The sequence below is a fragment of the Pteropus medius genome, unplaced genomic scaffold (genome assembly GCF_902729225.1).
Source record: "Pteropus medius unplaced genomic scaffold, Ma_sr-lr_union100, whole genome shotgun sequence".
In the NCBI taxonomy this organism is placed as follows: Eukaryota; Metazoa; Chordata; class Mammalia; order Chiroptera; family Pteropodidae; genus Pteropus; species Pteropus medius.
In genome coordinates this window covers 2,250,766-2,268,103 of record NW_024347793.1, presented here as the reverse complement: position 1 = coordinate 2,268,103, position 17,338 = coordinate 2,250,766, and the positions used below count along the sequence as shown (strand labels likewise).

General features: G+C 39.1%; 1 protein-coding gene across 3 annotated transcripts in view; it reads right to left on the bottom strand.

Moving 5' to 3' along the window:
* Positions 1-17,338, bottom strand: part of LOC120615461 (adhesion G protein-coupled receptor E4-like) — a 52,236-nt gene that overhangs the window by 27,989 nt on the left and 6,909 nt on the right. For 2 of the 3 annotated variants that reach the window (XM_039878540.1, XM_039878543.1), the window contains exons 2-3: positions 10,205-10,304; positions 709-759 (exon numbers count right to left, since the gene is read on the bottom strand). In XM_039878540.1, coding sequence (XP_039734474.1) covers positions 709-759; positions 10,205-10,235 — 82 coding nt within the window. In that variant the 5' untranslated portion in view covers positions 10,236-10,304. Of the gene's footprint in view, positions 1-708; positions 760-10,204; positions 10,321-17,338 lie in introns of all 3 variants that reach the window. The other variant, XM_039878541.1, reaches the window with a different exon arrangement.

The following is a 17,338-nucleotide window of genomic DNA, read 5'->3' as shown; positions in this document are numbered from 1 at the left end:
AGTTCATAAATTTCGTTATGAATATTTTACCAAAATTTAAAAAAATAAATAAGAGGAAAACAGCTTCCTTACCCACCAGGAGGAACAGCTCCAAGATACATGTTTCTTATTAAGTCTAACAGTCCCTGAGGACCAAGCTCCAGTTGCCCATGTGTAATTTGCTGGACAATGAACCCTATATTGGCTCCTTGCTGTCCTACCTGACTTCCCCCTTCCAGCAGGTGCTTCCTGGGATCACCTCCCATATAAATGTCTTGCTTTCAAGTCCTAACCTCATGGTCTGCTTCTAGGGGAACCCAACCCAAGATATAGGACAAAGGCAACACTATCTCCAGACATGACTTGGGACACAGGTTTTGGGGAAAAGAAAGGGCAGAGTCCAGAGTCCACTAGCTGTGTGACCTTGAGCCAACTATTTCTCTAGGGGGTCAAGTGGGGATAATATCAAAACCTTTGCAGCAATGTCATGAGAATTAGATGAGATGGAGTGTGCAATTTGCTTAGCACTGGAGCAATGAAAGAGCTAAATAATGGGGATGATGATGGCGATGGTGGAGAACGGGAACAGTCCATGGGAACTCCAAGGGTTTGGCAGAAGGCATCAGGGATTAATATTCTCTCCCTTAAAAAAGGACTCCTCTCCTCCTCTGGAGGCAGGTTTCAGTTCTCAATTTCCTTTCCCCTGGCCTTTGGCAATTGTAGACTCACCTCCAGAATTCTTTGCTTCTGATCCTAACAGAGCCAGCAGGACACTGAAACCTAGAACAGGGGGAGAAGGGGACAGTTCAGATGGGGAGTACCCTGGGCTCTGCTTGGCTAAAGTCTGGGTAAAGTAGAGTCTTTTCTCCCACTTTCCAGCCATACACATGCTAATTTCACTATAGACTCTCCCAGGTAAACTATAAACACAAGGGTCTTAAATGGCATCATATACTACTAGAGCATGAAAGATATACCTGATTGCATCTGTAAGAGGTTCTACACCCAATTCTAATGTGTGTGTGGTGGGGGAGGGGGTGGTGTTCCCACACCAGCAAGAAATTCTTGGATGCCAATTGGGTGTCCTACAATTCAACTCGCTTCTGACACTCTACCCAGAGATAGCATCAGATTCCACAGGTTAAGGGCTATAGATTGGAGGTTCCATTGTTCCCTCCTTGGGTTTGATTAATCTGCTAGAGTGGCTCACAGAACTCAGAGAAATATGTTCCTTATTAGATCACCTATTTATTGTAAAAGAATACAGCTCATGAACAGCCACGTGGAAGGAATGCACAGAGCAAGGTGTGGAAAGGAGAACAGAGCTTCCATACTCTCTCTGGGCACCACTTTCCCCAAATCTCCAGGTGGTCACCAACCCTGAAGCTCTCCAAGCCTTGTCTTTTTGTGTTTTTATGGAGGCTTCATTACACAGGCACGATTAACTCATTGGCCCTTGATGACTGATTCAACCTCTAGCCCCTTTCCCTTCCCTAGAAATCAGAGAGTGAAACTGAAGGTTTCAACATGGTTGTCTCCACTGTCAGCCAGCACCTGTCCTTAGGTGAGTTCCAAAAGTCACCTCATTAATATAATAAGAGACAACTCTGTTGCCTTATCCCAGGAAATTCCAAGGGTTTAGGAGCTCTGTGCCAGAAACTGTGATAAAGATCAAATATATATTTCTTATTATAAATCACAATATCACAAACTGTGTGTCCCAATTTTCTTCCCCATATTTTTTTTCTCCAAGTCTACCACCAAAAGGCCAAGTTTGCAACAGTCAAGCTTGACCAGTTCAGATCTCTAACCCCACACTGTTTGATAGAAATATAAAGCAAGCCACATAGTTCCTTTCAAGTTTTCTAGTAAACATTTTTTTAGTCTCATCCCCTCACCTGCCCCCGCTTTGGCAACCATCAGCTTGTTCTCTGAATCTATGGGTCTGTTTCTGTTTTGCTTTGTTCATTCATTTGTTTTATTTTTTTTATATTCCACATATAAGTGAGCCCATATGGTACTTGTCTTTCTCTGTCTGACTTGTCTCACTGAGCACAATACATAGCTTCTAGCTCCATTCATTTTTAAAGGCAAAGAGAAACAAGTAAAAGTAATTTTGATAATATACTTTGTTTAACCCACTATAACCAAGATGTTATTTTAACACACAATCAATATAAAGCAAAATATTCATATAGTACTATATTGCTGCATGTATTAAGTCTTTGAAATCCAGTATGCATTTTGACTGGCCTCATTTCAGGTGTTCAGTACTACAAATGGCTGGTGGCTACAGTACTAACCTCGTAATAACCAGAGATTTCTCTGGAATAAGAGGAGATCAGAATAGCACAGACCATAATCCCAGGAGTCCAAGACTGTGGCAAATTTGAAGTGGATACAGGTGTTTTCAGGGTGATCTATTTTGAGGATGATCTAAAAATGTCTACCATAAGATCAGAGAGAGCTTCATATTGAAGTTGAAGATGAAATCAGATGAGAAAAAACATGGTGGAGTGAGAGATGTCTCCAGAACTCTCCCCTTGAAATAACAATAAGCTGAACATCTAAAACTCAACAAAAAAACACCCAAAGTGCACACCAGCAAGTCTGAGTGTGGGATCTGTGCATAAGAGCTACCACAGATCAGAACCCTGAGTGTCAGACAGTGGACTGGGAGATAAAGAAGCTGCCTCTCACAGCCACCACAGCTCTTTGCAGGTGGAGGGAGAGGGGAGAAGGTGTGATGACTTCCCTGAGCAGCTCTGCCTGGGAGTGCAGTGAGCTCCATGCCACCAGCAGCAGGGCACAGTCAGCAGAGCAGAAAACAGAGAAGCTGGGGTGGGGGGTACTGCAGAGAAACAACAGTTGATTTTTATTAGCCCAGGCTGCTAAACTGAGTCTGAGTTGCAGCCCCCAACCCCCAACCCAGAGAGCTCCTCCCCACATACCCACCGAGTCCCACCACAGTGGAGCCCTAGGGGAATCTGAGCAAACACCGCTGAGACTGAGGCTACCTCTCACAGCCTCTGGAACTCCCTGCAGGAGGAGGAGGAGGGGAAAAGGGGCAGCAAGTTTGTGCGGCAAGTTCCCTGAACAGCTGAGCCTGAGGAAGTTATGAGCTCCCCCTTGGCCAGCTGGCTGCAGGGCCCAGTCATCAGAGCAGAAAGCAGAGAAGCAGCTGGCAGAGAAACAATAATTGATTTTTACTGACTATGGTCGCATACCCAAGGCTGAGCTTCAGCCCCCAACTCCCAGAACAGAGGGGCCCTCTCCACATATCCTCTGAGATGGAACACCGCGAAGACCCAGAGGAATCTCAGCAAACACTACCAAAACTGTTGCTAACACTGATAGGGACTGAAACTGAGGGTAGTGAGCGTGATTAAATATCTATCAGAAAATAAAAAAGCATTTTTAAAACTTTATATAAAGCAGAGATCCAAGAGACTTGACGCCACCTACTGGAAACCAAGAGAAAAGTGCCTTCTTTAAAACAGGCTAAAGAGAGACCTTTATATAATAAATCTTTCTGGAAAAAGCAGAATACATTTCCATTAATGCCCAGGTGGAGAAATAGCCGATTAAACACCATGAACAACCAAGGTGACAAGGCATCTCAGAAAGAGAAAAATCTCCAGAAAATAAGCTTACAGACAGGGAAATATACAATTAAATGACAGAGAATTCAGAATGGTACTTCTGAAAAAACTCAATGAGATCCAAAACAACTCAAATCAACAATTTCAGGAATTAAAAAAAAACAACTAGATGAGCAGAGCAAGGAGATTGAAACTCTCAAAAAGAACCAAATAGAACTTCTCGAGATGAAGAACACACTGCAAGAGTTAAAAAATGAAATAGCAAGCTTGGGAAATAGAGTCAACCAAATGAAGGAAAGGATCAGTGATATCGAAGACAGAAATCTAGAAATAAATCAGAAAAAAAGAACAGAGAAGCCGAAGGATGAAAAATAATGAAAGAGAAATTCAAGAACTAGCTGATACCATCAGGAGAGGAAACATAGGAATAATAGGCATTATCAAAGGCAAGGAAAAGGAACAAGGATTAGAAAGCATGTCAGACAAATAGTTGACAAGAATTTCCCAAATCTAAGGAATGAGCTAGAGTTTGGAATTCAAGAAGTTAACAAACACCGAATTATCTCAACCCAAAAAGATCTTCACCAAGACACATTGTATTAAAATTATCAAAAATCAGTGACATAGACAGAATTCTCAAAGCAGCCAGGGAGGAAAAAAAGGTAACTTATAAAGGTAAACACATTAGATTATCCTCAGACTTCTCTGTGCAAACCTTACAAGACAGAAAGGAATGGAATCAAATATGTAAACTATTAAGAGAAACGAACTTCCAGACTAGAATAATTTATCCAGTTATTCTCTCTTTTAGATATGAAGGAGAAATTAAGATGTTTCCAGAAATACAAAAATTGAGGGAATTCTCCACTACGAGGACTGCCCTACAGGCAACTGAAAGGTGTCAGTTCACCTAAAACAAAATGACAACAAAAAAAATACACAATTATGAGTAAAGAGACTATCAGGCAAATGGAAGCAGAGGCGTGCAACCTTTACTAAGAACAGGGCATTATAAGCTTAAATAATAAGAGAATTGTTATAACAAGATAGTAATGAACGTTCAGCATACGTAAGAACAAATTGATATAACATGACTGAAAAGGGGGAGATTCAAACATCCAAATTAGTAAAGGGGAATAGAGATAAGGCATGCACAGAAGAAAATGGATGACTGTATATCTATAACTATCCTTTACATATTCATAAGGGTAACCACATGCCAAAGAGTCAGAATCAAAGTATATAACATAAAAGAAGAAGGACCAGAGGGAAAACCAACAAAAGCCAACCAAAATAAAGAAAACAGAAGCACAAGGACAAGGAAGCAATGTAACCACTGAGCCACCAGAAAGCAAAAGATAAAATGGCTATAAAAAGACCTCATATTTCAATAATCATCCTAAATGTAAATGGACTGAATTTACCAATAAAAAGGCACAGAGTTGCAGATTGGATCAAAAAACAAAATCCAACTATGCGCTGCCTCCAGGAGACATATCTCAGCTCCAAAGACAAATATAGAGTGGAAAATGATATTTCAAGCAAATGGCATTCAGACAAAAGCGAGAGTAGTGGTACTAATATCAGACGAAATAGACTTCAAAATAAAAAAGTAAAGAAAGATACCTAAGGACACTTTATAATGATAAAGGGAATCACGCACCAAAAAGATATATCACTTATTATCTATGCTCTCAATTAGGGAGCCCTGAAATATGTAAAGCAATTACTAACAAAACTAAAGGGAGAAACAGACTAAAACACTATCATAGTAGGAGAACTAAATACTCCACTCAGATATGGACAGATCATCCAAACAGAAAATCAATAAGGAAATAACATCTTGAAATGACATATTAGACCAACTGGACATAAATGCCATGTACAGAGCCTTCTATCCCAAAGCAGCTGCTTACACATTCTTCTCTAGTGCACATGGAATTTTCTCAAGAATCAACCACATACAGGGACACAGAGATAGCCTCAACATATTTAAGAGGATTGAAATCATACCAACCATATTCTCTGATCACAATGTTTTGAAACTAGAGATCTACTGCAGAAAGAAAACAGGAAGAACCACAAATATATGAAGATTACTGAAGAATAACTGGGTCAGAGAAGAAATAAACAGAGAGATCAAGAGATACACAGAAACAAAAGATAATGACAGTACAGCATATCAAAACTTTTTGAGACACGGCAAAAATGGTATAAGAGGAAAGTTCATATCATTACAGGCCTACCTCCAAAAACAAGAACAATCCTAAAAAATTAATCTAATGCTTCATCTTAAAAACTTTAAAAGTCAGCAGAAGGAAAGGAATCATCAAAATTAGAGCAGAAATAAATGAAATTGAAAAAAAAATAGAAAAATTAAATGCAAAAAAGAGCTGGTTCTTTGAGAAGGTGAATAAAATTGACAAACCCCTGGCTAGACTCACTAAAGAAAAAAGAGAAAGGACACAAATGAACAAAATTAGGGATGAAAGAGGGGAAATGACAACTGATATTGCAGAAATACAAAAGATCATACAAGAATACTATGAAAAAGTATATAACATGAAATTTAATAACTTAGAAGAAATGGACCAGTACTTAGAAAAATACAACCTTCCTAGACTGAATCAAGAAGAACTAGAAAATCTAAATAGACTGATCGGCTGTATGGAGATTGAAACAATCATCAAAAACCTACCAAAAAGTAAAAGTCCAGGGCCAGATGGCTTCACCAGTGAATTCTACCAAACATTCAAAGAAAATTTAATACTTATTCTCCTCAAACTCTTCCAAAAAAATTGAAGAGGAGCCATACTTCCCAACTCATTTTATGATGCCAATATTACTCTGATACCAAAACTTGGTAAAGATAACACACGCGCGCGCACACACGCACACACACACACACACACACAAAGACTACAGATCAATATCTCTCATGAACACAGATGCAAAAATCCTAAATAAGATACTAGCGAACCAAATACAGCAACATATTAAAAAGATTATACACCACGATCAAGTGGGCTTCATATCAGAGGCACAGGGATAGTTCAACATATGCAAATCGATTAATGTGATACACCAGATAAACAAATTAAAAAATAAGAATCATATGATCATATCAACAGTTGTAGAAAAAGCCTTCGACAAGATACAGCATTCATTTATGATCAAAACACTTAACATAATCGATATAGAAGGAAAGTACCTTAACATAATAAAGGCCATATATGACAAACCCTCAGCCAACATTATACTTAATGGTGAAAAAGTAAAACCTTCCCATTAAGATCAGGAACAAGGCAAGGCTGTCCACTATTGCCCCTGTTATTCAATATAGCTTTGGAAGTTCTGGCGAGTGCAATCAGATAAGAGAAAGATATAAAAGACATCCAAATAGGAAACGAAGAAGTCGAACTGTCACTATTTGCAGATGACATGATTCTCTAAAGACTCCACAAGAACACTACTAGAAATAATAAGCGAATACAGTAAAGTTTCTGGATACAAAATCAACATTCAAAAATCGATAGCTTTCCTATACTCTAACAATGAAGCGTCAGAAAAAGAAGTGGGAAAAATCATTCCTTTTGCAATTGCAACAAAAAGAATAAAATACTTAGGAACTAATTTAATGAAACATGTGAAGGACCTATATAATGAAAACTATAAGACCTTATTAAAAGAAATCGAAGAAGATACAAAGAAATGGAAAGATGTTCCATGTTCTTGGATTGGAAGAATCAACATAGTTAAAATGACCATATTACCTAAAGCATTATACAGATTTAATGCAATCCCCATTAAAATCTCATCAGCATATTTTAAAGAAATAGAGCAAAAAAATCATCAGATTTGTATGGAAGCAAAAAAGGCCCTGAATTGCCAAAGCCATCTTGAGAAAAAAGATCAAGGCTGGAGGTATCACTCTGCCCAACCTCAAATTATACCACAAAATGATAATAATCAAAATGGCATGGTATTGGCAGAAAAACAGACACACAAACCAGTGGAACAGAATCGAGAGTCCAGAAGTAAACCCATATTGCCATGGGCAAATAATTTTTGACAAAAAAAGCCAAAAACAGACAGTGGAGAAAGGAACGCCTCTTCAATAAATGGTGCTGGGAAAACTGGGAAGCCACCTGCAAAAGAATGAAACTAGACTGTTGTCTATCACCACACATCAAAATTAACTCAAAATGGATTAAGGACCTGAATATAAGACCTAAAACAATAAAATGCATAGAAGAAAACATAGAAACTAAACTCATGGACCTTGGACTTAAAGAGGATTTTATGAATTTGACCTCAAAAGCTAGGCAAATAAAAGACAAGATAAATGAATGGGACTACATCAAACTAAAAAGCTTCTGCACAGCAAAAGAAATCATCAGCAAGATAAAGAGACAACCATCCTAATGTGAAAATGTATTTGCAAGCAACAGCTCCAATAAGGGCCTAATATCCGAAATATACAAAAAACTCATACTACTCAATAACAACAACAACAACAACAAAATGATCCAATCAAAAAATGGGAAGTGGACCTGAACAGACACTTCTCCCTAGAGGACGTACAAGTGGCCAACAAATATATGAAAAGATGCTCGACATCGCTAGCTATTAGGGAAATGCAAATCAAAACCACAAGAGACCTTGAGATAATCATGCTAAATGAAATAAGCCAGACAGAAAAAGTTGGAAATCACATGATATCGCTTATATGTGGGATATAAACTAAAAGCAACAAATGAGCAGGATAATCAAACAGAGACTCATGGACATGGACAATAGACTATTGGTTACTAGTGGGGTGGGGAAGGAGGATGGAGGTAGACAGGGTAAAGTGGGTTAAATATAGGGGTTAGGGGAGAGTGAAGTGGGTAAAAGGGATCAAATATATGGTAGCTGAAGGAACCTGGACTTTGAGTGGTAAACACAATAGAACATACAGATGTCAAATTATAAAGTACACCTGAAAATTATATAATTGTATTAACCAATGTTACCCCAATAAACTTAGTTTAAAAAAAAAAAAGATGAACTCAGAATTACAGACAACTCTGCCACAGTTTCTCAATATCACTTTGTTGTGGGAGAGGGCTGAAAATAACCAAGCACTGGCACATGACTTTCCCCTTATCCCTTTCATTGTGGGTGTGCTAGGTTGGAATCCTGTGCTAAATTCTGGAGGCATCTGCTTTTATGGCCAACATTAGCCCCCAAAAGATTTAAGTGAGACAAATAATATCTAGGCAATTTAAATTTGTATCATATGGAAAGGGAAGGAGTAAAGACTGGCCCACTTGGATTATCACAGCATAAGACAAGTTCCGTGGACAAGATAAGGTTAACACATGCTCTTCCTACCTTATCTGTTCTATAGCGTAGGTACTAATGAAAACACCATATTTAAGGATTCATATTAGGCTGAATCATATGAAACAGCCACTCCTGTAAGTCAAAATGCTCAAACATCAGCAATTTCCCTATGAATGCTTTACACACACACACACACACACACACACACACACACACACACACTTGATTCCCAGTGAGCAAACTATGGCTCTTGGAACAAATCCAGACCATTGTTAGTTTTGTGCTAAGGATGATTTTTACAGTTTTTAAATGATTTTTTTTAATCAGGAAAAAGACTATTTCACCACATGTCAAAATTACGTGAAATTCAAATTTCTGTGTCTATAAATCAAGTTCTCTTGGAACAAGGCAATGTTCATTGGCTCATGTAAAGTATGTGCCTGTTTTTGCAACACGGAGTTGAGAAATTAAGACAGAGACCAAATGGCTCACAAGGCTGAGAATAGTAATTATCCAACCCTTGGCCAAAAAAAAATTGCTCACTCCTGACACAAGAGTATTGGATTTTACACTCTTGCTTATAAGATCTTCTTACAAACAGTCTAGCCCGTGTGTGACTCATCTGATGGTATTTTTACTACTTTGAAGACCCTAAAGCCCAGAGCAGAAGAGTAGGTAGATCCAGATTGTTGTAACATGCTGAGCTAAGGTACTCTGAGCATGGACATACTAGGTGGTCATCAGTGTAGCAAATACTTGAAATGTTCCATTATCCTACCCCAAAGGGGGTTCCTATGCATGCATATAACTTACTGTCTCTCTCAGTAAGAGGATATTTTTCTGCAGCCTGTGGGGGGGGCAAGCCAGAAGTGTTAGGGGGTTACTCTAGGCATGGCTGTCAAGCGGTAAGTGGTGAGGATAAATAGCCCAGACTTACTGCCCTTCAAAGGCACATAACAGAAAGCCTCTTGGAGGGTCTCCAACAGATTGAGGGCCAATTACCTACAGCGGTAACTTCCCACTAGCACACCCTTCATTTGCTCTTATCCCTTCCCTCTCTGATATCTCTCACTCCCTCCCATGTGCTTCCTGGGATCTGCCTCCAAAGGAAGTACTTACACCCAAGTCTTTGTCTCAGTTCTGCTTTGGGGGAGAATGACTAAGAGACTCTAGAGTTTCTAATAAGACAAGCACACACAGTCATTTCTGGAGAAAGTGCCAAATTTGGGGGAAGCAACCAAAGCTAGCATATAGGGCCATGGGGAGAAGAGTGGGGAATTCTTTGTTCTACTTACCTGATAGCAGGGGCAGGCACCTGCTTCCCATAGCACTGAGATACCAAGAAGAACAATCTCTCCAGCAGGATGTGGCAAAGGTTCCTCAAATGAATAAGCCCTATGAAAATCAATTTCTGATGGTCACAATGTTTAGAAGATAGGTGGCCAATATTCATCAAAGTCCTTTTATTTCTACCTATCTTTTGACCCAACAGTTTCACTTTTGGGAAATTATCTCAAGGAAAGGATCCTGAGAGAATGATCATAGCAGAATAGCTTATAAGAAACACACTTGCAATCCAATACATGGGAAACGCAAGATGCACCCGACGGACTATTCTGCTGGAATTTAAAATCCTATCTATTGCAGTCGGCAACATCCAGACTGTGGGAGACTACACAGGACAAACTAACCACTTTCTTCACTCAAAAAAAAAATTTTTAAGGTAGAAAACATATAAGGTACCTAGATTTAAGAGACTTGGAAACATATCAACAAATGGCAGTGTCTTACTAGACCCCAAATCAAACAAATCATTTTTAATAGGTTAAAGCCTGGAGCTGTAGTAACATTAAAGAATGATTATTCATTTTTTATAGGTTTGATAATTCACTCCGTTTCCTCACTTATCAACTCAGATGTCTGGTCCAAAAGGAAGCTAGAAGTATGATATAAGGGCTATGTTTAAAGAGTCTTGATCTTTTAGAGAAATGTACTAAAATTTTTGCAGGTGAAGTAATGTGATGTGTAGAATTTATGAGATTGATGAAATGAGATTGGCCTGGGAGGTGGTCATTTTTAAAGCTGAGTTAAGGGTCTGTGGGGGTCATGATGTTATTATCACTACATTCGTATGTGTAAAAAGTTCCTTGATAAAGAGGGAGAGAAAAGATTATCTTAAAGGTGTACTTTTAAGTAGTTATGTAACAGCGTGAGATACTTGACTCCATCTTGCTCAAGCCTGCTTTGTCCCCATGACCTTCAGGCTAATGGCTTCTGCTTAGTCTTCCTTGCAGACATGCAAGAGGAATTCAACTTTGGGACTGAGGTTTACAAAAATGGCCCCTCTCATATAGCCTTCCTTTGACATAAAAGAAGCCTGAACTCCTTACTTTTGTAAGATGGATTTGAGGTTCTATAGGGCTCAATTGATCAATAAACCTGTGAGGTTCTATAGGGCTCGATTGATCAATAAACCTTTCCTAACATTTTGAGTTTTGGTCTTTCGAAGCATTGAGCACACAGGCTTTGGACCAGTAACAACTTGGCAAGCCTTGGCCAGGAGCTAGTGCCCGTGGGAGACCAACGTTTGCCGGAGTTCCCCTCCACGAGTCTCGAACAGCTGCTAAGGCCACATGGGGACTCAGGAGGTACTTTCCCGGACGGGCACTGGCTGCCCTTGGCACACGGCTCCTTTGGAGCATGGAAAGGTCTTGGGACCTCGGTCTACCATCGGTTTTGTCTGCGGGGTAGGTCACTCTGGCATGGGCAGCAGGGAATTCTCCCTCTTCGTCTCAGCTTCCTCTCGGGGACAGAGCCATCTGCATTTAGGGGCTTGCCGCCTGAGAGCAGGATCAGGATTGCTAAACTGTACCCACTTGTTTGTCTGCAGTTCTGTGCCTGAGAGCAGACAGGCTAGGTTTGGAAGTGGGGTGATTAACCCTGCATGTACAACCTGAACTTCCGTCCCCTCCCCTTCCTTTGGGCTTTTCCCTTGGGCTAAGCTGATTTATTCTGTATTTGTTTGGAATACCCTATTGAAGAGGGAAATAGTTGTAAGGCTTGTACCTGATTTGCGAATCAGTTCATTTGCATTCACTTATTTGGTCATTTGAATGTGAAATTTGTAGCTTCCCTAGTGAATCTGTGGCACGATTAGGAGAGTACTCAAGTTATTGTCTTGTGTGTCACTTGGGTGTTGTTCTGAGGCTTCTCCTTCTCCTGTTGGTTTGGTGTTTGTGTCTTCTTTTCCCCTCCCCCATCTTCGTCGTCTCCAGACACGTGGCACCACCATCTTATGCTCAGCCTCCATTCTCATGCCGTCTTCCTCTAGGAAAATCTGCCATTTTAAATTCAGATGATCCGAAGCCGCTCTGTTTATCTCTGATAAACTTTATTGTGCACACTTGCTTCTATTGTTTGTGTTAGCCATCAAGTCCACCTTAAGGAGCGCCCTCGACAGAATGAACGAAAAAGGGGCCACATACTAAACCTGGCAAGCTCAGGGGAGGCCACCATGGTGGGCCCTACAAATTCAGTGACCAGGAGGAACCACATGGAATGGTCTGAACATTAACATTTTTAACTAAAAAGCAGGTCAGCGCAGGTAGTCATATCCTGCGCCTGTGGCTTTCTTGACAAAGGGCAATCATTACCTTAAGTGAGCCTGCCTATTGTCTTTTTTGCACCTAAGATAACAGACCCTTGGACTGTCACAGTAATCCAGTTTTCCAGACTCTTCAGGGCACAACCCTGAGACCACAGAACCCCTCACTGTTATCTTGTCCCCCACATACCATTTCTATGTGCTATAAATGTTAATTGTTCACTATCTTGTACCCACCAATGCAAAAGTATGTGTCCCTCTGACACGGACCATTCTTTACAAAATGTATTCACAGAACTTTTCATTGCTTTTTTTCAAAGTATTTTCTTTTTCCCACTACTATGTTTTGCTGAGGTTTTTATTTTTCTCTGGGAAAAAGCCCCTCTCCCTCTAATTCACATAATTACCCTGAAGCTTGAGACTCAAGTCCTATGGTTATTGATTAAGGATCACTGAAGCTTCACATTCTTCTCAGTCCATCATAAGCAGAAATTGCCTTGGGCCAGACAGGGCCATTGTAGTCACAGAGAGGAGGGGATTCTTCACCCAGGGCTTGCTGTAAGTATTGTATTAACCAAGTCTGTCTTCCCTACTAAGTTTATTCTTTTCACTTAATAAGAAAATCAACGGTAAGAAAATTAGTAGATACATGATTTAATTTACAAGTTTACATCTACCTTTCTTCCTTGTCTTGGGACAGGGGTGGCATTTAAGCAGGATACATCCTCTGGAGGACAAACCAAAACCCTATTCTGACTGAGACAGAGAGGGAAAGAGTTCCATGAAACTAACATAGGGAAGAGGCAAGAGAATTAAAATGCTAATCAAGCTACAATCAGAGGTTGCAATGTGCTGATCAGCCCTGCAGCCAGGCTAGGAAGACACCCGCAGAACAAAGGCAAGTTTCTGCTGGATTACCAACAACCTATTCCCCACACCTGTGAAGGTGAAACTGGAACCAAGAGTCATTCCCTACGGCTAAAACCATGGGAACCTATGGATTAAAGGCTGGGAACTGCCAGCAGGCCTTTCACTCTACATATTCTTACCTTTTCTGGCTACATACTCTTTCCCTTCCTCACTGTAAGTCCATATCAAAGGAAATGGAAACTAAAGAATGGCTTATCAACTGAATACCCCGAACACTCAGAGTCCTTCTCAGAGCCTTTACTCTGTCTCTCACTGTCTCTCTCACTGTCCCTCTCACTCTCTCTGCCTCTGAGAGGAGACCACACTGTCTATGGAGTGTTGCCACTTTTCTAATCACCTTTCTTTTTGACTCTAACTCTGGTGTGTGTGTTGAATTCTTTCCACACTCTCCAACAAAGGACTCTCTTCTCTCGGTGCAGGGCCTGGTCTCCCTGTCACTCAGAGAAATTTGCCCTGTCCTGCATCAGAACCCCAACAGGTGGGACTAAGATCCTCATCAGCAGGAAGCAGATACAGAAGAAAAGACCTTCCATTACTCAACATTCATACTAACAAGAAGGGGTTCAGAGGTCTTAGAAAAAAGTTTAGGCAAGGAAGATCAATGGGGGCTTTGGGGTTTGCCCGCAAAATGCTGAAGCCATCGTGTTCTAGAAAAGGCTTGTCCCAGTCCACCCACAATGAAGCAAGCCAAAAGGCATTTGAGGGCTAAAAAGTAACTTCCACAAAGAAAAAGGTAGGTAGAGAATTAGGTACCAGTTTAAGCAAGTCACTCGCACCTGCGCAATGAAGACCAAAATAACTCCTACTCACCTGAGCCTCCTCATGACATCATTCTAACATAATGCATATACCTGGAAGTTCATTGATATCACAACACTGAATTCTGGGAACAAAGACACACAGAAAGTACAGGAGGAGTCACCAAGTCCCGTCCATCTTAGCTATCTATTAAGGAAGCCTACTCTAAGTAAAGTGACCACCCACAGTAAGGATAAAAGCCCAAGGGCTTTGTTACTGGCCCCTGAGCCACCCTTCTCTCGCTCGGGCAGCTTCCACGTCTGGAGGTGAACTGTCGCTTTACTCTCCCTTCCAATAAAGCTATTCTTTGCTACCGTACTTCCACGTCTGGAGGTGAACTGTCGCTTTACTCTCCCTTCCAATAAAGCTATTCTTTGCTGCCGTACTTCGCTGTCTTGCTCAATTCTTTGTTCGAGACATTGAGAGCCTGGAATATGTGCCCCACTCACCAATAACACCTCCATTTTACCTTTTATCCAACCCCAGAGATTTCCCCCCGCTTTGCTTTCTCTCGCCCTTTTAATCCACCACCAGTGATTTCATGTCACCCTCCTCATGTCTCCTTTGATTCTAATGTACAAAATGAACTGCAAAACTGCCATTCTTCAGAGCATGTTCTGAATCCACTGAGATTTGGCTTCCCAGTAATTGCAGTCAGTGTGGCTCAGATAAACTCCTTAAAATTCACTATAGGTTTGGATGGTTCATAAGTTGACAAAGGGGAGGCTCTGAGACCTCTCAGATAATGGAATGCATTCTTTGATTATAAATTAATTTTAAAATTACTTTAAAGGAATTCTTATATCACAAAAAGTTTTGGTCATCTGAGCAACATACCTCTGAGTTTTGCATTGTACCTGGGACACAAAAGCTAGTGTTTTAAAATGAAAGCTATGAGACCTCTGTCCATGTTTATCTGTATGTTTATGTATGTCTATGTCTATAGCATATTTCTACCACCAAATGATATTGCTAATTTTTAATATTTAATTGGCTTAAATAAACATGCTTATATGAGAATCTGTAAAAATAGAACAGAAACTAACACAAATGCTTTTCAGAATCATGTCATCTGGGAAAAAATTTTATATTAAAGCTGATTTTCATTTTGGTTTGGTTAAATAGGTATGTCTTAAGAACCATCAGCATTAAATAATACTTCTATTCTACCTGGGTTTATTAGTCAAATAAGTTCTTATTATCTCTGTTCCAAAATTTGTCAGCAAGAAAAATAATTTGGTATGATGTTATTTTCATAAGTAATCTAAACTTAATTGATAGGAGCAAGTAAATAAATGTAAGTAAGATAAAAATTTCTTTTTAGTTTTTTTAAGAATTATAAAATGACAATTAAGAAATATATTGGCAACATACATGACAAAGGACTGATTTACCCAATTCACAAAGAGCTCAAAATCAAAAGTTAAAAAAAAGAAATGGTTAAAAACCCAATAGAAAAAAAGATGATGGAAACAGAAAGGTACAAAGAAACATAAATTACTAACAAACAGGAAGAAAATGTTGAACCTCACTCATAATAAAAGAAGTATAAACCAAAATGACCATGGGCTATAATTTTCTACCTTGAAAATTGCCCAAAGTTAAAAGAAAAAGATAAATGACACCCACTGGTGTGCAGAATTGGATATTGAATGAGAAGAGCATGCTGGAGCATTTTTCTTTTTTTTTTTTTTTTTGGCAGGGGTAACTTTTATTTGTACCTAATTTCAAATTTACAGAAAAGTTGCAAGACTACTATAATACCCTTTGCCCTTCACCCAGATTCATCAATTGTTTACATTTTGCCCCATTTTTTTTATTTTATTAGTTTTGAGTATACAGTACATTGGTTAGACATTTTATATAATATAAGTTTACAAAAACAATCCCCCTAATTGCTCTTTCTCTCCTCTGGTTCTCTACCTAGCCAACGTATTAATGCTAACTGCATTCCTTATGCCATGCTCCCCATCCCCATGACCATCTATCAACTACTAAATTGTACTTTTTTAACTCTTCACTCCATTCTCCCAGTCCCCCAACCCTCCTCCTCTCTGGCCATCACCAGATTGTCCTCTATATTTGTGAGTCTGTTTTTGATCAGTTTGTTCTTTTTGTTCCTTAGATTCCACATAAAAGTGAAATCATATGGTATTTATCTTTCTCTGGCTGACTTATTTCACTCAGCATAATAACCTCTAGGTCCATCCATGTTGTTGTAAATAGTAGGATTTCATTTTTTAATGGCTGAATATATTCCATTGTATATATGAACCATAACTTCTTTTTTCAACACTCTGTTGATGGGCTAGATACAATTTTCATTAACAATATTTTTTTCTTATAAAAGATAAATACATGATACTGAGAAACAGTATAAGGACTGTAGAATTCTCAGTGTACTGAAATGGAGGTGAAATCGTTGTGTTATTTCAGACAAATGCTTATATTCTTACAGCTATCTGTAATGATTACATATTAAGCTAGACATTGAGATTTGGTCTGGAATTTGCCAGATCTGTGTTATGACTATAGAACCTACTGCACAGTGTTGGCATTGGGGACAAGTTGAACACCATGTAGTCAACTTATTGTACTATACTGCACTGAGTATGTAGGAAATAAAATTCAGCTTGCAGTGCAATAAATGTTATAATAGGCCATTTTATAATGGTGTCTAAGAAATATAGGGCAGAACTGTTAGACTATTATGAATCAATACATGGCTCGTAAGCTTGCTGGATAAATAAATGAATGAATAAATTCATTGCCTTTAAAAATAGATAAATAAAAATAAAGTTTTGTTAGCTAAATTCAATCATGGATATTTATTAAATATCTAAATAATTACAAATAAGAGTCCTGAGAAAGTTTTGTATGAGGCCAAACTTATTAAGATTAAAATTAATCAAGTAACTGAACTTAAAAGTAAGGTAATGCAAAATTAGAGGTGAGTTTTCTCTTCTGCTAAAAGGACAACGTTTCTTGAACTATTGGTCTGCTACTGATATTGTGAAAATTTTTCTGTCTAGAAAGCAAAGATTCTGTTTTATCAAAATAATTTTTTGTGTTTTATGTTGTCTTAATCAGGTCCTTA